General features: G+C 63.0%; 2 protein-coding genes across 15 annotated transcripts in view; one reads left to right on the forward strand and one right to left on the reverse strand.

The window, feature by feature from the left end:
• ADCK5 (aarF domain containing kinase 5) lies at positions 1–16,219 on the forward strand. 11 transcript variants are annotated; one of them, XM_059995338.1, is made up of 15 exons: positions 16–73; positions 7,897–8,003; positions 8,488–8,637; positions 13,793–13,868; positions 13,982–14,182; positions 14,272–14,412; positions 14,491–14,604; positions 14,682–14,813; positions 14,882–14,965; positions 15,047–15,128; positions 15,208–15,286; positions 15,377–15,468; positions 15,530–15,782; positions 15,877–15,993; positions 16,082–16,219. In XM_059995338.1, the coding sequence occupies exons 1-15, from the start codon at positions 62–64 to the stop codon at positions 16,185–16,187; spliced, it is 1,746 nt and encodes a 581-aa protein (XP_059851321.1). In that variant the 5' UTR covers positions 16–61; the 3' UTR covers positions 16,188–16,219. The 11 variants fall into 11 exon arrangements, with proteins under 11 accessions (XP_059851328.1, XP_059851321.1, XP_059851320.1 ...); XM_059995337.1 differs by having other exon boundaries at positions 14,272–14,604; XM_059995339.1 differs by lacking the exon at positions 13,982–14,182 and having other exon boundaries at positions 14,272–14,604.
• Positions 16,184–25,237, reverse strand: part of CPSF1 (cleavage and polyadenylation specific factor 1) — a 15,493-nt gene continuing 6,439 nt past the window's right edge. Inside the window, exons 3-38 of one of the 4 annotated variants that reach the window (XM_059995303.1) lie at positions 24,578–24,605; positions 24,339–24,481; positions 24,160–24,240; positions 23,902–24,053; positions 23,668–23,814; positions 23,391–23,530; positions 23,207–23,317; positions 23,032–23,125; positions 22,859–22,946; positions 22,665–22,787; positions 22,532–22,583; positions 22,354–22,448; positions 22,180–22,254; positions 22,021–22,101; positions 21,858–21,947; positions 21,531–21,641; positions 21,303–21,444; positions 21,039–21,217; positions 20,830–20,966; positions 20,573–20,747; positions 20,283–20,489; positions 20,125–20,214; positions 19,891–20,034; positions 19,655–19,807; positions 18,748–18,864; positions 18,560–18,650; positions 18,404–18,488; positions 17,975–18,116; positions 17,734–17,886; positions 17,481–17,657; positions 17,319–17,385; positions 17,202–17,249; positions 16,963–17,118; positions 16,754–16,842; positions 16,535–16,673; positions 16,184–16,452 (exon numbers count right to left, since the gene is read on the reverse strand). In XM_059995303.1, coding sequence (XP_059851286.1) covers positions 16,184–16,452; positions 16,535–16,673; positions 16,754–16,842; positions 16,963–17,118; positions 17,202–17,249; positions 17,319–17,385; positions 17,481–17,657; positions 17,734–17,886; positions 17,975–18,116; positions 18,404–18,488; positions 18,560–18,650; positions 18,748–18,864; positions 19,655–19,807; positions 19,891–20,034; positions 20,125–20,214; positions 20,283–20,489; positions 20,573–20,747; positions 20,830–20,966; positions 21,039–21,217; positions 21,303–21,444; positions 21,531–21,641; positions 21,858–21,947; positions 22,021–22,101; positions 22,180–22,254; positions 22,354–22,448; positions 22,532–22,583; positions 22,665–22,787; positions 22,859–22,946; positions 23,032–23,125; positions 23,207–23,317; positions 23,391–23,530; positions 23,668–23,814; positions 23,902–24,053; positions 24,160–24,240; positions 24,339–24,481; positions 24,578–24,605 — 4,371 coding nt within the window. Of the gene's footprint in view, positions 16,453–16,534; positions 16,674–16,753; positions 16,884–16,962; positions 17,119–17,201; positions 17,250–17,318; positions 17,386–17,480; positions 17,658–17,733; positions 17,887–17,974; positions 18,117–18,403; positions 18,489–18,559; positions 18,651–18,747; positions 18,865–19,654; positions 19,808–19,890; positions 20,035–20,124; positions 20,215–20,282; positions 20,490–20,572; positions 20,748–20,829; positions 20,967–21,038; positions 21,218–21,302; positions 21,445–21,530; positions 21,642–21,857; positions 21,948–22,020; positions 22,102–22,179; positions 22,255–22,353; positions 22,449–22,531; positions 22,584–22,664; positions 22,788–22,858; positions 22,947–23,031; positions 23,126–23,206; positions 23,318–23,390; positions 23,531–23,667; positions 23,815–23,901; positions 24,054–24,159; positions 24,241–24,338; positions 24,482–24,577; positions 24,606–25,237 lie in introns of all 4 variants that reach the window. The other 3 variants (XM_059995306.1, XM_059995304.1, XM_059995307.1) reach the window with 3 other exon arrangements.

Raw genomic sequence — 25,237 nt, forward strand, 5'->3', positions numbered from 1 at the left:
GGGACTGCTGGGCCGGCGACGCGAGCGTGCGGCCGGCGGGAGCGGAGCTGCGGCCCCGAGGATGTGGAGACCTGTGAGCCCCCCGCGCGCCCGCACCCCTCCCGCGGCCCGGCCGGGACCCGCAGGGCCCCGAGACCCTGCCCCCAGAGGTCCTCTCGCCCGACAGGGACCCTCAGGGCTCTAGGAGGAGCCCGTCACAGCCCTCAGGCGTCCTGTCCTTCGGGCCCCCGCTTCAGCCCCCAGGCCCTGTGGGGAGATGCCGGGAGCCACTTAGGGGCCCACTGGAGAGGCTGCCTTCCCGACGCACCCCACAGCCCCCCTTCTCAGAAGCACGTTCTCCCTGGTGGAGCCTTGTCTCAGAGGCGGCCTCTCCAACCGCGCGAGGGATGACCCTCTAGTCCCCTCACGGGCTCCCCTCCCCAGGGAGACACTGCCCAGCGCCTGACCCCTCCTCCCGCCCCGTGTCTCCCTTGGACCCGTCGCTGCTGCAGACTCTGCCAGAATCCCAGACCGGATGCCCCGTCTGTCTTTCTGCCTGCTCCCTTGGGCACCCTTTTCGCCTGGTCACCAACCCCCACGCCCTGGGTCATCCTGGGCTGACAGCTGCCCCCCTGCTTCTGGGGAGACAGAGGACTTTGGGGGCTGGGAGGGGCGCAGAGCCACCCCTCCTCCCACGCTGTCTCCGAAAGCCCCTCTCAGGCCTTCCTAGGCTTCTGCCTGGCCCTGGGCTGCCCTCCTAGCTCAAGCTTCTTTTGATCCTGAACGTGGCAGCTGACTTTCCAGTTTTGTTCCTGGTCGGGCCTCCCCGTTTTATCGCGTTTCTGCAGTTTGGATTAGCACCTTTCAAACCGGGTGTCATCGTCATTGACCCAGATCTTAGCCACTCCCTCCCCAGGAATCTAGCCCTTTTTTCCTGTGGTTGGTTTAGAGCTGAAGAGACTGAGGGGGGCTCATCAGCGTTTCAAATTGGAATTTTCTGTAGACCTTGTCTTTTTCTAATAAGCCTAGCCTTGTGGGTTTAGGTATTAATACAAATAAACGCCCATTACCTTTTGTGGCTTGCAGTGAACAGCTCCGTTACATAAGGGTGTTTTATGGGCTGAGATGGTGAAGCAGTCTGAGAGTAAGTCTGAGAGTCAGGCAGAGAAACACTGAGTTGGTCTTTTATAGTTTATTTATCTTTTTATAGTTTATAAAGCTGCTTCACACAGTCAGTTCACTCAAGCCTCCAGGCGGCTTTAGCCCCTGATGAGGAGATGCCCATGACCAGTAAGTGGAGCGGGGCCCAGTAGCCTTCTGAGTCCTGACTGGTGTTGAGAAGGTCACAGACCCTTGGAAAAGGAAAGGACAGGGCATTCATGGTCATCTCCACACCTCTTCTGGGCCCAGATTCCAGTCTCTCTTCCTAACCATGAGAACGTTTCTGCGCTTTGGCTTCCTCTGCTGGCGTGGGCGCAGGGCTGTTGACCTCACCATTAAAGTGCCCAGGTTCTTGTCACCTCTTTGTAGTTTCTCTGTTTCAGGCCTCATGAGACTCAGCAGCTGCTTCTTACCGCTGGGGGCTGGTTTATCCTGCAGCGACCTTTCATCTTCCTTCTAATCTGCTGTGTCTAATCAATGGTGTGTTAGGAAAGCAGACAGCTCAGCTTGTGCCTGAAACACGAGCGCTGTGTTACGGTACACACAGAGCTTGTGAGGGTGGTAGTAGCTGTCCGTGTTACTACTCAAGCTCTTTCTGCTACTTTGTAGATGGTTAGCTGAGTTCCAGATGGGCACTCCGTTTCTGCTGACCGACTGTTCAGGCACTCTTGAAAGCGCTAGAGGCTGGGGTAGAGGAGGCCCATCTCATCTCGTCCCAGCTGGGAGGCTTTTGGAGTGAGAGGGGTGCTGGGACAACCCCTATAAGCCAGGACCGCCCCAGGATAGCCGCGGGCGTGGTCACCCTGGTGAGAAGGCACGTGTGCGGGGATGTGCCTGGGGACGCACAGCCCTCTCTATACATGTTTCCTGCCACGCTCTGGTGCCTGAGCTCTGGGTATGGTTGGGTTACATGTGATGTGGTGGAAACTGTGCCGGACTGGTTCTTGGAAGGTCTGGCTGCGGGCTCTGCCCCACATTTATAGCTACGTGACCTCGTTGGGCTCCAGGGATGTCTCCCCTGTGATGGGGACATTTGGGGAGTCGCTGGGCACCGCGGCTGGAATGAGCCAGGCACACTGGGGGCCCTGTGGGCACTCTGGCGTCGTCAGCAGGAGGCCTCATCCTTGGAGGCCGGCCCAGGGCCAGGCTGTGGTCGGGGCTGGGGCTGTCTCTCGCCTGACCGTGGCCTTCGCCCTGTTGCTCAGTGACATCCTCGCTTGGGCCATGTGGGGTTCTGGCTCATTCACCGTTTATCTTAGTTCGGCGAGCATTCGTGGAGTTCCTGCTTTATCTTAGAAAGCACAGGGCTAGTCGAAGTACAGAGATGATTGACTGGTGGGCCCTCCTCAGGCTGGTGGGGAGAAAGACCGCGAACTACCAGGCACAGTCCTGTGTGATAAGGACAGTGGGAGAGGGATGGGGGGGATGGTAACCGTGGTGAATCAGGGTGGGGGAAGGGCCTTCTAGGCAGAAGGGCAGCCTGGGGAGCAGGCCTGGCCAGGCTCTGCGCGGCTCTCCAAGGTCTGCCAGAGGGATGTTTATCCCGGGAGAGTGAGTGAGGAGTCAGTGCTGGGAGTGATGAGCTGCAGCCAGAGCTCCTGCTGCAGTGGTGGCTTCTCAGAAGACAACAGAAAACTGTTACGGGGACTGTGGTCAGGGGCGGTTACTTTTCTGGCCGTGCCCCCTCTGCGTCGGCCGTGTGTTCGGAGGCTGTGGACGCTGGTCCTCAGCTTCGCTACCAGAGCCCTGCTGGTGGAGGATAGTGGTTAGGAGGCTGCGGGCGCAGCGGGGGCCTCGTGCCTTAGATGATTCAGGTTCAGCATCCGCCTGTAAAAGAACTGTAGGTTTTAACATGGTCGTGATGTGTCAACTTATTTGTCAGTTAGGTGACTTGACTTTTCCTCACCAGACCCTTCCTACTAATGGCTCAGGGGGACAGTGTGCTCCGCCCTGTGGCTGTCAGGACCTGCCACCTGGGGAAGGAAAGGGTGACGACTGGGGCAGCGGTTTGACTTGGGCTCCACCCCCAGATTCACCAGGCATTTCAGCTGTGGACCACGTGAGGAAATATGTGTGAAAGTCCCACCGTCAGAAATGCCCACCTTTTGTTGAACACCTGTTAGGTGTCAGACCCTGAGCGAGGTACTTTATTTCTACCATGTTTCACCTTTCCAGCCTGGCAAGGTGTCAGCGGGGAGTCGCCCCCAGGCAGAGGGTAAAGGTTGGTGAGGCTTGCGGGCTGGGCCTGTGTTGCTGCAGCGCAGCGCTCGGCCCTCGTGGGCTCTGCCCGACTCCACGGCACCCCGTCAGCACGAGGGTGCTGAGTTCTGTGCCTTTCCACTGGGGTCACCAGAAAACCGGCTGGGGCTGCACACACTTCTCCTCTGGGGTGTCCTCACCGTGTGCCCCTCAGGGTCTCCCTGATGGACTCTGGTCTTTCCCCAGGTGGCAGGGCTTGGAGGGTGAGCCCTCTCTCAGGGGCGCCCTCCTCGCGCGCAGTCTTCCGCTGCTTCTAAGTCAGACATACGCAGAGCACGTGTGCGGGGCCTCTGGGGGAGGAGGTGTGATGCTGGGTCCAGCCGTGGTCTTGGAGCAGCTGTGCCCGGGTTCTGGGAGTGACAGCCCCTGCCAGCCCTCACCTCAGCGTTGGCGCCCGCAGCCTCTTGACTCTGCCCCTCCAGGTGGTTGGCACGTTGGCTAGAATAACTCGTGGACCTGTCCTTTCTTTCCTTCTGAATGTAATCATTATCAATCAGCTTTGGCCATTTTCCTTCTCTGTCTCAGGGTGCAGTCCCCATGGGACTTTGCAGCGAGGCCCACTCTGCTGCCCGTCCACTCCAGTAGCTGAGCATTTCCTCATATCTGTGTATAATCTACTCCAGGCTTTTCATAAGTTGGTCCCTGACTCATGATGGTTTGACTTACGATTTTTCAACTTTATGATGCTGCAAAAGTGATACACATTCAGTGGAAACCATGCTTCGAATTTTGAATTTTGATCTTTTCCTGGACCAGCGATGCAGGGTGGATACTCTCTCCTGATGCTGGGCAGTGGCAGCCGCAGCTCCCCAGCAGCCCCGAGGTCACAAGGGTGCACAGCGGTGCCCTGACAGCCGTTCTATATTCACTTGCAATCAATTACATGAGATAGTCCACATTTTAGTATAAAACAGGCTTTGTGCTAGATGGTTTCGCCCACTTGTAGGCTAACGTGAGTGTTGTGAGCACGTTTCAGGAAGGCCAGTCTCAGCTGTGACGTTCGTTAGGTTCAGTGTATTAAATGCATTTTCGACTTACGATGTTCGCAGCTTATAGTGGGTCTGACCCTAACCCTAACCCCATCGTAAGTCGAGGAGGATCTGTAGTCTCTCTTCTGGGCTAAACAAACCCTTTTTTCCTTCTGAAAAAGCAGGGGGCAGCTGACGATCTTTCAATATAAATAGTTGGACTTCCCTGGTGGCGCAGTGAATAAAACTCCGCGCTCCGAATGCAGGGGGCCTGGGTTCGATCCCTGGTCAGGGGACTAGATCCCATATGCATGCCACAACTAAGGAGCCCTGGAGCTGCAACTAAGGAACCGACCTTCTGCAACTAAGACCTGGTGCAACCAAATAAATAAATACAATATAAATAGTTTAGTTCAACCCAGCAAATATGTCCTTCTTGTTAGGTGGGGTGGTCTGCAGAGCAAGGGGGGCAGGGTTGTTGGGAGGAGGGTTAGGGCATTGGGGACCAGCGGGCAGCTTAGTGCAGTGAGGAGGGCCTAGCGGCAGGTAGCTTCAGCGTGTGCCTCCGCCTGCCCTGCACGCTGGGCTGGACATTGCTCGAGGGCTTTGCAGATGTCAGCTCACTCACCCTCACTTCAGCAGTACAGCAGTCCCCACCTTACAGACAGGGCAACTGAGGCACAGAGGGAAGGCACTTACCCACGCTGCATGACTGGTAAGTGCTGGAGCCCAGATTCCAGCTCCAGCCCCAGAAGTCTGGCTCTAGGTTCTACTTGAGTCTCTGGGATGGGGCCTTCCAGTGTCTGGTGTTGAGTGGTGTCCCTGGCCTCTACCCCCTACATGCCAGGAGCACCCCTCCCCCAAGTTGTGACAACTAGGAGTGTCTCCAGACAGTGCCAGGTCTGCCTGTCCTGTACCAGCTACCTCGCCTTCCACATGCCGCCTTCCTGATAGGACTCTGAGAGTATAGCAGATGCATTGCACCTTTGATCATGAAAACATTTACACATAGGGACAAGCTGACAGCGTGGTCCCAGAGAGTTAATTATCCAGATGCCACCACCTAGATCTACCCATTATTAACATCTCGCCCTAGTGGGTCTATTTCTATATGAAAGTATATATTTTGTTGTTGTTGGATCATTTGAAAGTAAGTCACAGACATTTGGACACATAATCTCTGAACACTTCAGTGTGCATCCCCTAAGCAAGGGTGTTATGTAGCCGCAGCGACCGTCATGCCTAAACATCGTAATTTTTGTGCTCCCTTGTGTCTGGGGTCCCTCAAATGTTTCATAGGTGCTTTCTTTAAGATTGAGGTTTAGTCAGGGTTCATGCTTTGCACTTGGTGCAAAGTCATCCCACGTTTTTTCTCGTGACTTTTTTTTTTAACTTGTAAGGAAAAATTGCAGATATTTACAGAAGTAGAGAAAACTGATAAATGCCGGTGCCGGGCACCAGTGGTTCCCAATGCATGGATGCTAATGGCTTTCTGGTGAGGCCGGGCTGCTGTTTAGAGACACCCCAGGCTCGGGAATTCTCGGGGTCACTGATAAGGACGAGGAGCCCCAGGGCTGGCAGCTGCTGGCTGTTGTCATTTCTGATTCCGTGGGCTTGTGATCTCGCTGAGACCAGAATCGCAGCAGAACGCTCGCTGGCCAGAGGAGCAGGCAGCTGGTGTGCGGGGCGTCCCGGCCTCGGCCGTCTTGCCTGGTTCCTCACGCTGGCCCTGAACCTACCCCACCCTGCACCCCCGCCCCCAGGCCACAGCTCCGCCTCGGGCTCCAGCCCCCTCCCAGGCTGACCACTCCAGCGTACGCCCCCTCCCTGCATGAAAACCCTGGGACACCCCTGCCCCCACCCCCCGGCCCCCGCTACAGCTCACTTTACTGCCCACCCTTTTCTGTCTGGGCGCCCCTCCCCACCTCTGACCACACATGTTCTCCAGTCACAAGCCGCACGGGCCTGTCTCCTCCCCAGCAATGCCCCCCAGTGTCCGGGTGGAAGACCCACTTGCTGCCAGGCCGCAGGGTCCCTGACGCCCCCTCGCCTGGTGCTGCCCCTGCGTGCGGCGCGCGGGCCCCACCGCTAGGGTCTGGCCTGGGACACAGCCAGGGCTGTGGGCTCAGAGAGTGGGGGAAGGCGGGCCTGCCGGAGACGGGGCCAGAGCCAGAGGAGGGCAGCAGGGATGCGGGCAGGAGCGTTCTGCCTGCACGTGGCCCCTCACGGGCAGGGTGTGTTTGGTGGGTGTGTGGGGTACAGGGAGGGGTCTGGACACCTCGCAGAGAGCAGGCAGCGCCGGGCAGCCAGGCAGGGCTGCCTGAGGGGGAGGCCCGGTGTGGAGCGCCCCCCACGCCTGCTGGTGCCACAAACCCTTGTCATCTGTGGGGTGGGAGGTGACTGGGGTCCCAGCCTGCAGCCGCTGTGTGTGCCATGCCCCAGGCCAGGTCAGGTCGTGTGGGCCAGGTAGGGGGGCAGCGGGGTGGACGGCAGGCTGGGCCGCCCTCTGGCATGGAAGGCCTGGGGCTCTGCATGCCCGAGTCCACCCGCCACTGCCTCTCTTGCCTTTGCGGGACTTTCCTTGAGGATCTGCCCTTGCTGTGTGTGGCCTTATGGGGTGGAACTTCCTGTCTTGTCTCCTCTTGGGACGGCAGGTCATGGACCTTTTCCTTTGACTTTTGTGTTGTTCTGCATCCTCGAAATCGCCTTCAGGGCTGTGTGCTTTGGCCAGAAAGTGATTGGAAAGTCAGTTCCCTACTTGGCCCATAATAATAATACTAATGTTCACGATAATAGCGTTAACGGCTGTGTTGCGGGCTATGACTTACTTTGCACAGTCTTTTTTTTCCCTAAAAACTGAGAATTTAGAGGTGGGGAGTCTGTGGTTGAGGCACTCTTTAAGGTCTTATTCAAATAGGATTGGGAGACCAAGGCTGCCAGTGAGGGTCGAGGAGCCGCGATGTTTCTTCCGTGGCCCCTGAGACAGCGCAGCATGTTGGCCTGTCTCCCTGGCACTTGGCTTCTCTACCTGTCCCTCCCTCCTCCGGGCAGAAGCTTTCCGGGTCTGGCCGCTGGGGGCTCAGCAAGCACAGGTTCCTTGTGCCCTCGTTGGCTTTCGGAGCAGGCGCCACCCCGAGGCCCCCTGCCTCCTTTCTGATCGTGTGGTGAAGCATTCTCGACCCTTCCTTGGGAGGCCGCTGGTCTCCGCAGCGGGAAATAGGAAACGAGGGCTCTCGGGGCCCAGCAGAGTGTTAGGGGCAGGGACCGAGGGGCGTTTCCAGTGGCCTGTGGAGGGGCTTCCGAGGAGGACGCCCCATGCGCAGATGCACGTAGCCTTCCCTTCCCTAAGAGCCTTGCTCTTAACCCGGCGGAGCCTCTGCCTCCCCGCGTCAGACACGCGAGCGCCCAGGAAGCACCAGTGCTCTTCAGTGACGTGTCTGGGGCGGGGGGTGGGGGGTGGTCCCTGCCTGTGTAAGGCCGGGGGGGCATGTTCCCGCCGCCAACCCTGTGCCCTCTGCTGACTTCGCAGTCCCAGCTCTGCCACTTCCACTCGGCCCTGCTGCAGGGCAGGCTGAAGCCCTGGCCATCCCCCACTGCCTTCTTCAGGAGAAACCTCGGGGCACCGCCTGCAAGGTGGTGAGTTGGCCACGGGCACCCTCCAGGGCACGTGCCCCTCATCAGGAGGGGCGACCTCCGTTGCGGGGCCGTGCCTTCTCTACGCCACCCGCAAGACGGGACGCACCTGCTCCCACGTGCGGTGCGCTGGCCGCCCCACCGCCAGGGTCCTGGCCTGGGCCTCGGCCAGAGCTGTGGGCTCAGAGAGTGGGGGAGGGCGGGCCAGAGCGAGAGCGGGAGCAAGGGGTTGGAGGGCCGAGTGGGCAGCGGGCAGGATGGAGCCCGCTTGGAGCCCTGGGGTCTGGGGGGCTGTGGGGCTCAGGCGAGGTGGCTCGGACCCGGAGGTCAGAGAGCACTGCGGTGACCACACAGGCGTCCGGAGTCGGTGCTGCCTGCCGAGGTCCTGGTGAGGCTGCAGCGGCTGTGGGCTGGGCCCGGAGAGCCAAGGCCGGAGGGGCCGGGGCAGACGGGAAGTAACCCAGGCCGTGCGCCTGTCGTCTTCCAGGCCCTCGAGACCGCAGCCCCTGTGGAAGAAGGCACTCTCCGCCACGGTGCTGGGGGTGCCCCTGCTCCTCGGGGCGAGGTACCTCATGGCTGAGCCACAGGAGAGGAGGCGGATGCGGCTCATGGTGGACGGCATTGGGCGCTTCAGCAGGTAGGGGGCCGGCAAGGTGGCGGCTTCTCCCCACTGCGTCCCGTCCTCAGGCGTGCGGGGCCTTGTGCGGGGGTTGGGAGGGGCAGCAGGGTTTTGCTGGGAACTCTGAAGCTGCCTTCCAGGGATCTCTTGTGCTGCCCGGTGGGGCAGCCGAGCGCTGCGGGGCCCACACCATCCACGCTGGGCACGGCCTCCGCAGCCTCATCTCCCTTCGGGCTGCCCACCACTCCCAAGGAGAGTTGGCATATCCAGACGGAGAGTTTGGGGCTCACAGGGGGGGCTCACAGGGGAGGACTGCCTCTCGCCTCCACTCCCGGTGTCCTGGACTAGTGACGGGCCTTGTTGGTCATTGGCGTCCAGGGCGCCTTAAGCAGAAGGGTCTCTCATACTCCTGTGTCTCCCGGGGCAGGATTCTGGGGGTGTGGGGCGGTCTTCCCATTGGAGCAGCTTGGGCAGGCATTCCTGCTCCAGTCAGATCCAGGAATTCCTACAGCCACAGGGTCTTGAGAGCTAGTTCTTGGCATTGAGTGAAACTTCAGCTTACCCAAACCCATGGTTGGACTGGGGGTGCACGATTGCCTGGGGAGGGGGCTCACATGAGACCTTGGTCGAGGAGGCCGCTGCAAGTGTCCTGCTCTGCCGGCTCTGAGCTCCTGCTGCCCTTTGGGAGCCTGGGTCGGTTTCCCAGGGCAGGCTCAGGGTGCCAAGGACTTGGGGCACTTGGCCGGAGCTTTGCTGAAATTTACCCCAGTGGCAGCCATAGGTGGGCAGATGGCCAAACGCTTTACCTCATTCCATCTTCGGGATGAAACCAGGCCTTCTGTCCTCAGCTCGCTGGCAGCGGCTGCACCCACGCCGTCTTCCAGGGTGGTTGTTTGATGGGTTTGCCTGGAGCTCCCAGTGGCCCTCCTGGGCAGGTTCTAGGCAGTGGCCTCTGTGTCCTGCAGGGTTTCCCAGTCTCCACAGCCTAGAGATTGATGAGGGCAGAGCCTGGGGTTGGCTCTCCTGTGGCTTTCCACCAGGAGGGACCGCACAGGACCGGTGGGGACTGTCCCCGAGCAGCCTGGTTCTGAAGATCACACTGAGCAGGTCTGGGCCGTCTCACCTTCTGCTGCTGCGCATGCGCTGCTGTTCCCAGCGTCAGATACCCCTGCCTTCTCCACTTCCCCCCTGAAAAGGGTATTTTTACAGCTTGCTTTCAGAGGCTGAGCTAGAGCTATTTTCCCAACAATCTGTGCGGTCTCGTCAGCTCTCAGCCCTAACAGTTGCCAGGACAGGCAGGCCTGATGGAGCACCCCTGGCTGGGCGCAGGGTGACCACGGGGCCTCTGGAGACCTCGGGGCCCACAGCGCGTCCTGGGTAACAGGGCAACGTACGTGCAGGAGCCCAAGGAAGGAGCGTGGGTGGTGAGTAATTCAGGACCAGCTCGCCCAAGGGCAGCGGGGCTCATCCTGTTGTGGGAGGGGAGACCAGAATGTACCACACACGCCCAGGCTCACTCACAGGGGCTGGGGTGGTGGAGGGTGGCATCGGGGTCCATTTCTGCCCCCACCCCTTACTTAATTTTAACTTTTAAAAATCCTGTGGGCTTTTTTTTGACACAATTTCAAATGTCCAAAGAAGTTGGACTGATAACATAAAAGAACTTTTTTCTTTTTGAAACATTGACAAATAAGTTGTCAACATGCCCCATTACCCCTGAAACCTTGAGTTATTTCCTAAACAAGGACATTCTCCTCCACAGCCACAATCGGGAAGCTGACACATTGTGACCCTCTAACCCTCAGACCCTGTGTTACCAGGTGCCCCAGTAACAACCTTTTCAGCCCCAGGACCCCACCTGGGCCCATGTCAGTCTCCAGTCTGGAAGAGTCCTAATTGTCTCCTCAGCTCTCATGGCCAAACTCGAGGTCAGGGCATGGCCCCCCAGACCCCCACTTGCCCAGGGCGTCTGACACCAGCTGCAGGTTCCCGCGTCCCCATGGGTTCCCTCACCTCAAACCACTGGCTACAAATTGGGGGGGTCCCCACAGACTCCCTCAGTTTTGATAGTTCCCTAGGACAACTCAGGAGATACTGTACTTACGATTATGGTGTTATCTTAGCAGAAAGATAAAGTTGGAATCAGCAAAAGGAAGAGATGCCCAGGGTGAGGTGAGGTCTGGGAGGGTCCTAGCCTCAGAACTTCATGTCCTCTGACACATCCCCCGCCTCTCATCCCCCTCTGACAGTACACGTGGGTCACCCCCAAGCTTTGGCGTCCAGAGTTTCATCTCATAGCCCTGATTGATTGAAGACCCTGAACTCTAATCCCGTGGTTGTCCTTTCTGGCTGGCAGAGCCCCTCCCTGGTGTGAACCGTCAAGGCTGTTATGCGGCTCCGATGCTGCCGTCACTCAGGAAATCTCATGGGTTTAGAGGCACCTCCCAGGAGCTGGGTAACGTTAATTCTTCGTCACATGATGACCTTGACATGTTTGTGGGCAGATAGGCCATAATATTGTACAACAGGGGTCAGCAGACTCTGGCCCTGTGCCAAATACAAGGGTCGGAGGTGCTGCCTGTTCTATAAATAGAGCTCCTTGGAGCGGCAGCCACGCCCCCCTCACCCTCCTGAGGCTGCCCCTAGGGCCCAAAGTATTTATTGTCTAACGTTTTCAAGAAAAATTTTGCCGAGCCCTGATGTGGGTTTGTCTGATGTTTACTCCCAGTTTGTCCCATTGTTTCGCTCTTTGCTTCCCTTGTCCTTTGATGTGGGTGCCTGTGCCCCTTGCCCCTCCGTCGCTAGTTTAACGTCCCCAGTACTTCTCGGGTGAGCTCATTCCTACCTCTCAGCCGTCCCATCCACCCTGAGGGCTTGTGTTCCACCAGAAGGGAAAACTCTGTCCTCCCACGTGTTCCTTCCTCTTGCTTGCGTCAGTCTGGACGGGGACATTTTACTCCGAGGGCTGCTCTCACTCAGCATCAGTGCTGTGTAGTTGCTGAGACTGGGTTTGGCTCATAGGAGGAGCCCCTCCACCTGGCTTTTGGGACCCTTCTCTCACTTTTTTTTTTTTAAATATTTATTTAGGCTGCACCGGGTCTTAGTTGCAGCACACAGGATCTTTAGTTGCGGCACGCAGACTCTTAGCTGTGGCATGCATGCAGGATCTAGTTCCCTGACCAGGGATGGAACCCGGGCCCCCCGCATTGGGAGCACGGAGTCTTAACCGCTGCAGCACCAGGGAAGTCCCCCTCACCCTTCTCTCTTTAAAAAAAAAAAAATTATTTATTTATTTTTGGCTGTGTTGGGTCTTCGTTGCTGTGCGCGGGCTTTTCTATAGTTGCGGCAAGCAGGGGCTACTCTTCGTTGCGCTGTGCGGGCTTCTCATTGCAGTGGCTTCTCTTGTTGTGGAGCATGGGCTCTAGGCACGTGGGTTCAGTAGTTGCAGCACGCGGGCTCAGTAATTGTGGCTCACGGGCTCTAGAGCGCAGGCTCAGTAGTTGTGGCGCACGGGCTTAGTCGCTCTGCGGCATGTGGGATCTTCCCAGACCAGGGCTCAAACCTGTGTCCCCTGCATTGGCCCGCGGATTCTTAACCGCTGAGCCACCAGGGAAGCCCCTGACCCTTCTCTTTTAATCTCCAGCATCTGACTGTAAATTGTTTCAAACATACAGCAGAGCTGGTGAGTCTGGCTTTTATCAATAGCATCTCGGAACCCTTCCAATGCCCTCCGTCCTTTGAGCATTTTACTCCAGCTGGCAGCACAGTCACTCCAGGCTCAGCCTTGGAAGCAGCCAGTCTCCCGATGGTTCTTCGGGATGGAGCAGGGGCTCGGGGGCCACGGTGAGGTTGCCGGTGTGCTCGCCACTCTGGGCTGTCTGCCCCAGGCTCCTCCATGGACAGGGGCTGCGGGTGTGCGTGCGTGTGTGGCTGTGAGCACACACGCCCAGGGCCATATGTTTGCTTCTGTGGGCAGCCGTCGACGGCAAACCCGCTCTTCCATTTCCCACACGGGTCATTCTGGTTTTCTCCCTTTCTGTGTCTGTAAGTCCTTCTCCAACTGGGAGAAGCCCGGCTCCCCTTGTCCCTAATTTACTGACCTGTTAGCTAGGCCACCCCGAGTATAGCCATCACCCCACTGCCCTCACCTGCACCCCTACCCTCACTCCTGTGCAGACCTTGCATTAGCTTTTGGACGAATTGTTCAGGAAGGAGGGCAGCTCCTCTTTGGGTCTCAGGGTGCTCAGAGAAATCCTGTCTCCTTGCTCACCCTGCCTCACACAGACAGCCCTGTTTGCTTCCTGTGTCAGGCTGGGGTGGGTGGGACAGACCCGGTTCGTGGCACTCAGTCTGGGCTGGCCTCATTGCTCTAAGACACCGGTCCCTACAGCTGCTGGGAGGGCAGGAAGCCTGTGCAGGATCCGGCAGCCTCTTCCTTCCCACCTTTTCATCCTGGCCCCTCGCGGCGGAGGGGCTGGAACAGGATATGCTGGGGCGGGCGGAGGCTTGGCCTGCACCGGGGCCCCGAGAAGCAGGAGCCCCACACCCTGCTCGTGACGGTTTGAGGGGCTGGGGTCTGCGGCACTGGAGGCCTGGGTTCTGGTCCTGGATCCTCCCTTCTCCAGACCCAGGGCCGCCTTGTCCGTAGCCTGGGGCGTGGGAGTGAGCGAGGACCCCTGCCCACACCAGAAGGCCTGGGCCTGCGGGACTTCCCAGGGCTGTGCCCTCAGCCGGGAGAGCAGGCCCCAGCTCTGGGGTTTGAGCCCCAGGGGCTCCTGTCCACTCCAGTCGGAGTGCAGAGGAGACAGGACCAGTGGTGCCAGGGGGGCCTGAGCGAGGGCATGTCCACAGACGGAGCAGCCATTGCAGCTGTGCTGGCTCGTGGATGGATTTTCTTGTGTAACAAGTGTTATCAAAGGATGAACAGAGCACGCCCGCTTGTTAGGGCCCGAGGCCTCCGTTCCCATCCCAGGCGCCCCTGGGTGCACGTTCAGGGGCTGAGGGGTGGTGTGGATGCAGGACGCCCAGTCCACAGCCCAGCGGCTGAGACTGACCTGCTGGCCACGCAGTCCCGAGGGCCCAGCAGCCCCGCCAGGTGCTCACAGCGGTCCGGGGTGCTGGCGGGGATCTGAGGCGAGTGCCCGCTGGGGCTGAGGGCAGCCTGTGCCCACAGGTCTTTGAGGGTCGGCCTGCAGATCTCCCTGGACTACTGGTGGTGCACAAATGTCGTCCTGCGAGGGGTGGAGGAGGTTTGTTCCTGCGTCCTGGCCTGGCTGGTCCTGGCCTGCGGCCTGCGGGGATGGGGGTGCCCAGGTGGAGGTGCCCGCCCGCCCCCATCCCTTCCCTCTATACCTGTGGTCAGAACAGCCCGGGGTACTTGGAGGTGATGTCTGCGTGTCACCAGCGGGCGGCTGACGCCCTGGTGGCTGGGGCCATCAGCAACGGGGGCCTCTACGTGAAGCTGGGCCAGGGGCTGTGCTCCTTCAACCACCTGCTGCCCCCCGAGTACATCAAGACACTGCGGGTGCTGGAGGACAGGGCTCTCACGCGGGGCTTCCGGGAGGTGAGCCCTTCTCGCGGGAGCGTGGAGGCAGGAAGCGGCCGCGGACTGCTCCGAGCCATGCCCCCCGCCCCACCCCGCTGTCCTGCCAGGTGGATGAGCTGTTCCTCGAAGACTTCCGGGCCCCGCCCCACGAGCTCTTCCAGGAGTTTGACTACCAGCCCATCGCAGCAGCGAGCCTGGCCCAGGTGCACCGCGCCAGGCTGCACGACGGCACCGTGGTGGCCGTGAAGGTACGCGGGGCCCCCGCGGGGCGCCGCGGGGGGCATCCGGGCGCCGGTGGCCAGTCCTCCCTGCAGCCTCCCGTGCAGGTGCAGTACATCGACCTGCGGGACCGCTTCGACGGCGACATCCACACCCTGGAGCTCCTGCTGCGGCTCGTTGAGCTCATGCACCCCAGCTTCGGCTTCAGCTGGGTCCTCCAGGTAACCGTGGGGGCCCGAGGGGGCCGGGGGTGGGCCGCCTCCTGACCTGGACCTCCAGCTGCCCATGTGGCCCCCAGGACCTGAAGGGGACCCTGGCCCAGGAACTGGACTTTGAGAACGAGGGCCGCAATGCCGAGCGCTGTGCACGGGAGCTGCAGCACTTCCACTATGTCGTGGTGCCACGCGTGCACTGGGACGTGTCCGGCAAGGTGGGCTGGGTCCCCTCCTGGGCGGGGGTGTGCAGGCCTGCCGAGCTGAGGCACCTGTCCTCTCCCAGCGCGTGCTGACTGCGGAGTTCTGTGAGGGCTGCAAGGTCAACGACGTGGAGGCCATCAAGACCATGGGGCTGGCAGTGCGGGACGTGAGTGCTGCGGGCCGGGGCGGGGGAGGGTGCGTGTGCCGTGGGCCCAGAACGATGGCCTGTGGCCTGGCCTGTCCCCAGGTCGCGGAGAAACTGATCCAGGCCTTTGCCGAGCAGATATTTTACACAGGCTTCGTCCACTCCGACCCCCACCCTGGCAATGGTAGGCAAAGGCCGCAGGGGGTGGGAGTCGGGTCTGGGGTCAGGGTGCGCCGGTGTGAGACGGCGCGCCCTGTTCCTAGTCCTGGTGCGGAAAGGCCCTGATGGGAAGGGACAGCTGGTGCTGCTGGACCACGGGCTGTACCAGTTCCTGGATGAGAAGTAAGCTGGGGGTGCGGGGGCTGGGTGGGCACACCCCGCCCTGCAGGCCGGCCTCCCCCCCCCCCGCCGCTCATTGCTGGGCCCCCCCAGGGATCGGTCAGCCCTGTGCCAGCTGTGGCGGGCCGTCATTCTGAGGGACGAGGCTGCCATGAAGGCGCACGCGGCTGAGCTCGGGGTGCAAGGTGAGGCCGGGGTGGGTGTGAGGCGGGGAAGGGGGCACAGCCCTGGCTCAGGCCCCCCCAGACTACTTCCTGTTCTCCGAGGTGCTCATGCAGCGGCCTGTGCGCCTGGGGCAGCTGTGGCGCTCACACCTGCTGAGCCGTGAGGAGGCGGCCTACATGCAGGACATGGCGCGGGAGCACTTCGAGGAGGTCATGGCCGTGCTCAAGGCCCTGCCGCGGTCCATGCTGCTCGTGCTGCGCAACCTCAACACCGTGCGCGCCATCAACACCGCCCTGGGCGCCCCAGTGGACCGCTACTTCCTCATGGCCAAGAGGTGCCCACCCCCACCCTACCCCGCGCGTGCGCACAGCAAGAGGGGCGGAGCCAGGAGGCGGGGCTGACGGCCTGTTGGTCGGTGGTCTCTGCAGCGCAGTCCGGGCCTGGAGCCGCCTGGCGGGCGCCACGAGCCAGAACACCTATGGTGCCAGCCTCCTGCGCCACATCAGGGTCATCTGGGAGTCGTTCAAGTTTGAAGTGGCCCTGAGGTGAGCAGGCGCGCGGGGTCCGAAGGGCGGTTGGCCAGGGCCCACCCCCCGCCCACCAACCTGCGACCCTTTGATACCCCCACCCCAGGCTGGAGACCCTGTCGATGCGGATCACTGCCCTCCTGGTCCGAGTCCTGGTCCACCTGGGCCTCATCCCCAAGACCAAGGGGCTGTACGAGTACCTGGAGATCTAGGGAGCCCCGGCAGGAGGACCACAGAGCTCGCCCCACTGCAGGCTGAGGGGCCGGCCAGGGCCAAGGCACAGACGCCTAAGAAAGACCTGGGGGCACTGGAGTGACTGTGGCCTGGAGTTGGGCCTGCAATGACCACATGCTCTTCTCAAATCCAACAAATGTTTTTCTTTGTGTTTTGTACAAAAGCGGGGTGGGGAAAGTGGCAGTATCCAGGGGTCTAGAAGTGGGCAGTGACTCGGTCCGTCTCCAACAGGTCGTCCAGGATCTGTGGGGAGAGAGGTGGGTGAGGGCAGGGGTGGGGGGGGTGGCTGGGGGCACGTGGAGGGGCAGGGCGGCGGGCGGCTCACAATGTCGGGCGTGGTGCCAATCTTCTTGGCCAGCTCCCCGCGCTCCATGGTGCTCAGGTACAGGTAGCGGTTGAGCAGCTCCCCATCCAGCACATTGCGCACCGCATTCTGCAGGACGCGCCGGTCCACGTGCAGCATCCTGGGGGTAGGCACGGAGGCAGTGAAGAGTCGGGACAGATGCGGGGTGGTGGGAGGGGGGCGGGGGGGCGGCAGGCTCACCGGAAGGCACGCGGGTTGAGGCCGGCGTGGTGGGGCAGCATGGTGGTCAGTGCGTTCTGCAGCATCAGCAGCCGCCGGTAGGTCTTCTCCTGCATGGGCAGCAGGAGGCCGATGCCACCGTCCAGTGTGGCTAGAACGGACACGGTGTGAGCCCCGTGGACCCCCACCACACCCCACTGCCACCTTAACGCCCTCTGCCCCACGCTCACCAAACCACGTGATGTGCTTATTCTCCCACACAACGGACTTCTTGCTGGGGCCTTCAGCAGCCCCCCGGCAGGGGGTCCTCCAGAACGTGTTCACGTGGGCGCCCACGTGGAAGTCCGCCCGGCGCAGCAGCCGCATGCCCCCGAAGCTCTCCTTGGCTGGGCCAGAGGGACCTCAGGTCACTGCCTGCCCGGCCCCATGCCCGACCCCCTGCCCAGGAGAGGGTGGAGGGGGCACTCACCTTCTGGCAGGTACATGTAGACCATGAGGTTGCGGTCACGGTCGGACACTAGGGAACAGAGCCCACAGTCAGCCCCAGCCCCAGTGACGTCCCGGGGACCCCAGCCCCCATGCTCACCCAGGAAGCCCAGCTGTGCACTGTCCACCATGAAGTCCACGCTGTACACTTCCAGGGGTTTGGCGTCCTAAGGACGGGAGGGGAGGGGAGGGGAGGGACGGACGTCAGGGTGGGCCTGGGGCAGCACTCACCCACCCGCCGTGCAGCCCAGCCCCTCGGTACCCGGGACACGAGGCTCAGCGTCTTGCTCTCCTCCTGGTAGCGCAGCAGCGAGATGCTCTTCATGACGTCCGCGGCCAGGATGAAGTTCTTGACGCTGATCATCTGGTGGATGTAGAGCTGTGTGTCGATGAAGGCCATGCCTGTCAGCTCGCTGGCCCGCAGGCTCCACAGGAAGATCTGGGGGGTGGGAGGGGTGGGCGTTGAGTGGTCGGCGGTGAGCGGTGGGTGCCGGGGTGGGCGGAGAGGGGCAAACCTTCTGGCCGATGGCCGACACCAGGTGGCCGTTGCAGTGGCACAGGGCAGTCACGGGCCCCTTTTGCTCCTTCTCGTACAAGACCTTGAACTTGTTCTTGGTCAGGGGCTGGCCGGGCTCGGGCACCACCTCGATCACGTCCATGATCAGGATCTGTCAGGGAAGGCGGGTGGGTGACTCACAGGGGCTGCGTGCAGGCCGCTGGGCACTGCCTGCCTCCCACCCCCTGCCGGCCGCTTACCCGCCCTCGGCACGTGACCTCCTCCCCTTGCATGAGGCAGGTCCCGGCGGCTACGTAGCCCTTGAGGCCCGACACGGTTTCCTCACTGCGCAGCGACACCGTCTTCATGCAGGTCACGTGCTCCCACTCCTCTAGCTCGATCCTGCATCAGCCCAGGTCAGGACAGCAGCCCAGGTCAGGACAACTAGCCCAGGTCGGGACAGCTGCCCAGGTCGGGACAGCTAACCCAGGTCGGGACAGTTAGCCCAGGTCGGGACAGGAGACCAGGTCGGGACAGGAGCCCAGGTCGGGACAGCTAGCCCAGGTCGGGACAGCAGCCCAGGTCGGGACAGCAGCCCAGGTCGGGACAGCAGCCCAGGTCGGGACAGCAGCCCAGACCGGGACAGCTGCCCAGGCCAGCCACCAGCCCCGACCTGGGCCCAGCCTCACCTGGCGTTGGGGATGGCCTCCCAGCTGACCGGGGAGATGAGCTGGATGGAGAAGGCCTCCTGCTGAGGGTGGATATAACGGTCATCTGCACGGACAAAGGGGTGACAGTCAGGGAGGGTGGCCCCGAGAACGGGCCCAGCCTGGGGCGCCTCGCACCTCTCTCAATGGTCTCAAACTCCTTCTCCTCGCCCGTCATGCGCGGGATGCGGGTGCACGGCGTGTTGGTGCTGGTGGCAACGGCATACACCTGGTGGGGGGAGGGCGGGGAGGGTGTCACATGCCAGAGGCCAGGCCCCCAGGCCCCAAAGGTCCCTGGTGCGGTGGGGTGGGGGGCGGTGTCAGACCTTGGACTCCACATGGTAAGCCACATAGTGGGCCGTGCAGCGCAGCGGGATCTTCCTGACAGGCCACGGGGCATCGTAGGACAGGTAGGCAGGCAAGACACTGATCCTCAGCTCGCCCTGGGTGGGGCAGGGAGTTAGCGAGGGCTGGCACACCCCAAAGGCCAAGCCGATGAACCCAGGCCTCCAAGGGCTCCCTTGGGTCAGCCCTCAGCTCTGCTGGAATGGGTGGCGAGAGACCGCAGTGTCCAGGCAAGGCCTTGGAGAGACCACGGCCCACTGTCCTGTGCTTTGTGGGCTTCCCATCCCTTCAGCCAAGCTCGCCCAGGGCTGGGACACTGGCCACAGCTGTGGTCTGGGCCGGGACAAGGGAAGAGCCAGGCTCAGGGGGTGCTGGAGGCTGCAGGCAAAGGGTGGGCGGCACACACACAGGCCACGCCAGGGTCTGCACCAACAAGCACGGGCGCCCTGCCGGGGCCCCGAGCCAGTTTCCTCCGCCCACAGTCGTAAGCACACCAGCACCTACAAAGCACCTACCACGTCACCATCACTGAGTCCTCAGAGTGCTGACACCTTGGTGACAGGTAAGGAAACTCAGGTTCAGAGAGGGTGAGCATCTCACCCAGTCACACAGCTTCTAAGGGGCAGAGCTGGGGTCCAAGCCAGCAGAGCAGTGACTGGACCCTGGTTGCCCAGGCGGGTGCCCTTGTGGGCTACAGCCTCCAGTCCCGACCTCCCCAACTCGGCCTTGGCTCCCACCACCCTCTGGACACCCCCTGACTCTCCATTCCAGGGTGCCCCCATCCCGAGCCACTGAGGGCCTCTTCTCTGGGGCCCCAGCACCTGGTCCTGCTTGGGCAGCATCGGCGAGCGTCAGAGAGCCAGGCTGGGCTGCATGGGGCCTCCCTACCTGTCTGTTGAAGTACAGGAAGCCGCGGGGGCAGTTGACGTTGTGGAATGGGGCGAAGGAGTCGATGGGGCCATCGATGCCCATGGGGTGCAGCCGCAGGGCCCCCCGGCCAGTCACCAGGAGCCAGTGGGGCGAGGGGCCGCAGATGAACACCTGGGGGCAGGCAGTGTGAGGAGGCTGCTGGGGCCGGAGCCCTGTCGGCCGCAGCCCAGGCTCCCTTGGAGCCGCCAGCCTACCCCCGAGTAGCCGTAAATGTCCTCAAAGTAGCGGAACCGCGCCACACGGCCTCGGGCCCCGGCACCCTCCTCAGCGCTGCCGCCTTCGGCCTTCTTCTTGGACGGCTTTGGCTTCTTCTCTCGGAAGTTGATGCTGTGCGGGACCTGGGGGGGCACCGCGGCCGTGAGGGCCACGTCCTCCCCGCACCCCTGCTCCACACCCTCCCCACACCCAGCAGAGCCCAGACGCTGCACCTTCTTGAAGCGAACTTTGAGGTTCCCCTGGCCGAGCTGTGAGTCGTGGGGGAAGGCCTCGTACACGAGCAGCTCCTGGTCCACGTGCACCTGGGGGCGGGCGGGTCGTCAGGGGCGGGGGCTGCGCAGAGCCCGGGGGCGGGCGGGGCCACACTCACCAGCAAGTAGGGCCTGCGCTGGCGGCTCCCCAGCGCCACCAGCAGCACCTCCTTGACGAGGGGCAGCTCGCCCTGGCGCGTGGCCTCCTCCTTCCGGGCCTCGCCCTGGGTGGTGGGCTGACCAAAGGAGCTGTCCACCAGGACCCGCTGCCCCACAGGGAAGTTCTTCACCAGGAACACCAGCCGCCAGTCGGGGAGCTGGTAGATCTGTGGGGACAGCAGCAATTAGCTGGGCGGGGCGGGGCACGAGCGGGGGACGGGGGCCACGCTGGACACGGGGCGCCACGCACCTCCATGGTTCCGTTCTCCCGCACCAGCAGGCACCAGTGGGTGGGCTCAGCCCGGAAGGGGGTGGGGTCCCGGTCGGCGGGGGGCTGGCTGCTCCTGCGGGCCTCCTCCTTGCTGGGGCTGAAGAGGGAGCCCGAGTCTCCGTAAAGCATCTCCTCCTCGTCATCCACCGTGGGGCTGGGGGCCGGCAGACACGTCAGTCACGGGCAGCCTGCCCCGGGGACCCCGGTCCCAGCCTGCAGCCCAGCCCCGCGCACACCTGGTCTCCGAGCCCTGGCACTCGGCCTCTGAGCCGCTGCGGCCGCCCAGCTCGTCGCGGGCCCCGCCCAGGCGGCTCTCGGTGGTGAACAGGCCGCTGACGTCCCGGTACACGCAGAGCGTAATCACCTTGGACTGCTGCGGGGATAGGGGGGCTCAGTGGGGGGGGCGGGGGGTCAGCCGGCCCCAGGGACGGAGGAGGGAGCCTACGTGGTGCAGCGGGGGCTTGTGCAGCGCCAGGCGGTGGTGGCGGCCCCCGTACGAGTCACTCTTGAGCAGGAACATGGTGACGTGGCCCTCGGCACTCATGATGACCACGTAGGGGTCGGCCACGGCGCACTGCACGATGGGGGAGCCCAGGTCCACGGGGATGAAGTGCAGCTGGTTCACTGCGGACACAGGCTGGTCAGCAAAGGGCAGTCGGCACGCACTAGCCCTGGACCGCATCCTGCCTGCCCGTGTGGCCCGGCCCACCTCCTTCCAACAGGCGGATGCCGAGTGGCGACACCTGCACGATGTAGCGATTGTCCCCGATGTTGCCAGCAAAGACTGTGGGGCCCTGCGTGGCGAAGCCGCTGGTGTCCAGCTCCATGATCTCCTGCCCCGTCTGTAGGATCTGTGGGTGACGGTGGGTGATGGTGGGTGAGGTGCAGCCCCCACCAACGGCCCCCCCGCCCCAGGCTGCCGGGCGGGCCCCATCACCATGGTGGAGTCTTCCCGGCTCAGGATAAGGAACCCGTGTCTCCGCCCATCGTCATCTGCTTCGGGGGCGCTGGGCTCCTGCTCCGTTCCCTCACCCTTGGTGCTCTCCTCCTGTGAAGGCAGACGGAGAGCAGGAATCCCACCGCCCAGCCCCAGGTGCCCGGAGCGCCGAGCCAGAGCAAGCCCGTAGCCAAGCCCGCCTGAGCTGCAGATTGGCAGAGCCAGTGCTGGGACCGGCGGCCCCTGGGCCACCCACACACGGGCCAGGGGGGCGGCAGCTCTGGGCCCCCGCACCGCCCAGGACTCGCCAACCTGGGGCGCACCTACCTGCTCCTTCCGCACAGGGGCGATGACTGTCCACATGTCATAGCAGCCAGGAAGCTCAAAGGTGGTCACCACCTGGGGCCGGATGCTCTTCTGGAAGGACACGAGGGGTGTCGGCAAGCGCACCCGGGCCCGCCAGGAGGCGCCACCCCTGCCCCCCACACACCTGCAGCACCGACAGGGCCCCGTTCTTCCCGTAGCCGGAGCACACCACGATCTCCAGGTCTGGCTCGGGACTGCTCTGAAACTGCACGGCGGGCGGGGGTGAGGCCGGCAGCCCCCTGCTGCGCAGCCCGCCCCCGCCGCCCCGCCCCCGGGCGGGCACCTCTTCAGAAAGGAAGGCGGGCTCGCCCACGGCGGCGTTGGCGCAGGGCCCGATGTTGAGGATGCTGTCACACACCTGCGGGCACGGCAGTGGTCAGGCGGGCAGGCGGGCAGGTGGGCGGGCAGGCGGGGCAGGCGGGCCGGCAGGCGGCGACCCCTCTATGCCCAGGCTCACCTCAAAGGAGTAAGTGGCCAGCTGTGTGCCTGACTGGGCCTCGCTGCCGTACACCTCAATCTCGTCCACCTCGTCCTGCGGCACTGACTTGCCCCCTACAGCATGTGGAAAGGCCACCTGAGCCCACCTGGCTGCCCAGTCCAGCCCCCGCCCTCGGCCCTCAGCTGACGGCCCTCACCTGACCAGCCCGCTGTGGCGTCCACGCGCTTCTTCTTGGAGGGCGGCTCCTCCTGTGAGGCAGGTGGGGTGGTGAGCAGCCCCCGAGGCCGCCCCGCATGGGAGGGCAGCGTCCCCACAGTCCCCGCACCCACCTTGTCGGCAACCTCCCGGGCGGTGCCGGCCGGGGGCTCCTGCAGCTTTTCCGTGTACTTGAGGAGCAGGGAGTTGCCCAGGCGAGAGCCAAGGAACAGGTATCCGGGCTCCATGGTGACCATCTGAAGGCAGGACGGGGGTGAGGGCGGGGCCCAGCCCGGACCCGGGGCCGCCCCCCCGAGACCCCACTCACACTAGTGGTGAGGACGCTGGCGGCGGCCTTGTCGAAGTGGAAGGCGCGGACGCTGCGCATGCCGTCCGTGATAAGCGTCAGCACGTAGCTGCCGGGAGGGACACGCTGAGCTGGAGCGGGGGACCCACACCACCCGCCAGAGAGGACGGGGCTCCCTGGAGTGGGAGACTCACATCTCGCCGCCCTTGAGGGAGATGACCATCTTGTCGTAGGAGATGAAGGCTGCCTGGGCACAGTCCAGGGTGATCCGCACGCCCTCCTGGGTGCCTGTGGTGGGGAGTCAGCCAGACCCAGCAGCCTCCCGCCCCTCCCCCCCACACCCCTCGGCCCCGGCACCCCGACACTCACGCAGGGGGAAGGCAGTGGTGCCGGTGGTGAGGCTGTTGAGGGCCACGCCGTAGGGGGGGACGCTCTGGTTCAGGTACAGCAGCGAGTTGACAGCAAAGACCACCACCCCGCCTGGAGGTGGACACGCTGGTGGGTGGGGCCCAGCGCTCTCCATACCCACCCCCTCCAAGCAGCCCCACCTCACCTATGGGCTTGGGCACGGCAAGGGCCTGGGTGCAGTCAAAAGGCAGGCTGGTGAGGGACCAGATGACAGGGTGGACCTTCTGCGTGATGTTCAGCGAAATGGCCACGATGGAGCACGTGTCCTGCCGCACAGCCACCCGCCTGGGACCAGGACAGCGCGTCAGTCCCCAGTCCCGCCCCACAGAGACTCGCCCAGCTCCTCCCTCCCTCCCTCCCCTGGGGCGGGCCTCTCCCCGGGTCAGGGCCACAGCCATGGCCACAGCAGCGCAGGACCTCACCCAGGCCAGGTCTGGTTGGGCTCAAACAGGATGAGCAGGGTGGGCTCGTAGTAGCCGTGCAGGAACTGCAGGTCGACAATGTTGAGAAGCTTCTCGTCCAGGGCCCTCACGTCAATGATGTAGCTGGGCAGGAAGCTGGACCTCTGCCTGGGGGCAAAGGGCTTCAGCTGGGGAGGGGTACGGGGAGGGAACCCCGGCTCGGCAGCGCCTTGCCTCCCCTGCCCGGGCACTCACCCCTCACCCACGAGCCCCTCGTGCTCCTCGGCCAGGCTCTCCCTGCGGAAGGGAAGGACCACCAGCCGCGTGCCGTAGATGAGCATGGCCGCGCAGCGCCCGTCGGGGTCCACGCGCACCCGCGGCGTGTGCACGTTCTGCACAAAGCCGTCCTGCAGGGGAGGGGCATCAGGCAGGCCCTGGCAGGGGACCCCGCGGGGAGCCAGGGGGCGGGGCGAGGCAGGGGGTGGGGCGGGGCAGGGGCGGGGCTAGGCCTACCCGCAGCTCAGGCTCCTCAAAGTAGTGCAGAGACAGGGTCTTGAGATCGTGGGTGCCCGGGTCGTACTCCACTACCGACAGCTGGGGGCGGCAGGTCAGAACCGGGCCCGCCCACCGCGGCCCCCCCCCCCGGATCCCGCCCCCACTGCCCCCCCCCGCCCCCCGCTTCCCACTCCCACCTTGGCATCCTTGAAGCTCAGGAGCAGGGCATCCCTCTTGGCGCCCGCCAGCTGCACGCTGGCCATGGACATGACGTTGCCGAAGAAAGAGAAGGAAGCCACCAGCTCCAGCTTTTCCCGGTGCTCCCGGTGGGCCTTCCCCTCTGCGGAGAGCTAGTGGGTAGGGATCTGGGCCGCGTGCCCCAGCCGCCAACCCCCACGCGCGTGCGTGGCCAGGCAGCCACCCTGCGCTCACTCACCTGCGCTCCTGTCATTCTTGGTCGGCACCTGTAGGAGGGAGAAGGAGGGAGGACAGTGAGGGGCCCACCTCATGGAGGGACAGGAGAAGACCACCCAAGGCCGGCCCTGCAGCCAGGAGCCCCACGGGGCTCGCCACAGTGGAGCGTGCGACCAGACACTGCTGGATACGGCCGTGCCCACAGACTCACACTGGCATCTGGGGTCCCCAGCCCGCCCCAGGGCTCCCCCTCAGGAAGCTCCCCACCCAGCTTCCCCAGCAGCCGTCCCGACACGGGATGCTCAGGGTCAAAGGATGGACAGCACTCTCTGTGCATCCCCAACCCACCCCAGACTCACCCTGGGTCCAGCCATGGCTGCCACCAGCTGCCAATGACTCGTGATTGCTATGAAGAAGGAACCCTGGCTCTGCTGACATGCCGGGCGCACCCCTGAGCCCGAACTGGGCGTGACGGTGACCCCAACACAGGGCTATGGCCCTTGCCCCATCTGTGTCCTACCGACTACCTTCCCCAGGGCAGGAGGGTGTCTCCAAGTGAGCCTGGCAACATTTGAAAGGATACTACACCACAACCAAGTTGCTATTCCAAGCATACAAAGTCAGTTTACCACAAGAATGCCCATTGCTACAAGCTACCAAAGTCTCAAAATTAAGGAAAAAA

Source organism: Delphinus delphis, chromosome 17 (genome assembly GCF_949987515.2).
Source record: "Delphinus delphis chromosome 17, mDelDel1.2, whole genome shotgun sequence".
In the NCBI taxonomy this organism is placed as follows: domain Eukaryota; kingdom Metazoa; phylum Chordata; class Mammalia; order Artiodactyla; family Delphinidae; genus Delphinus; species Delphinus delphis.

Excerpts from the sequence above, each read along its gene's own strand:
- ADCK5 (XM_059995337.1), top strand. Across the intron at positions 14,814-14,881 it reads ACTGGGACGTGTCCGGCAAG|CGCGTGCTGACTGCGGAGTT; the intron begins GTGGGCTGGGTC and ends GTCCTCTCCCAG. Across the intron at positions 15,287-15,376 it reads TACCAGTTCCTGGATGAGAA|GGATCGGTCAGCCCTGTGCC; the intron begins GTAAGCTGGGGG and ends GGGCCCCCCCAG.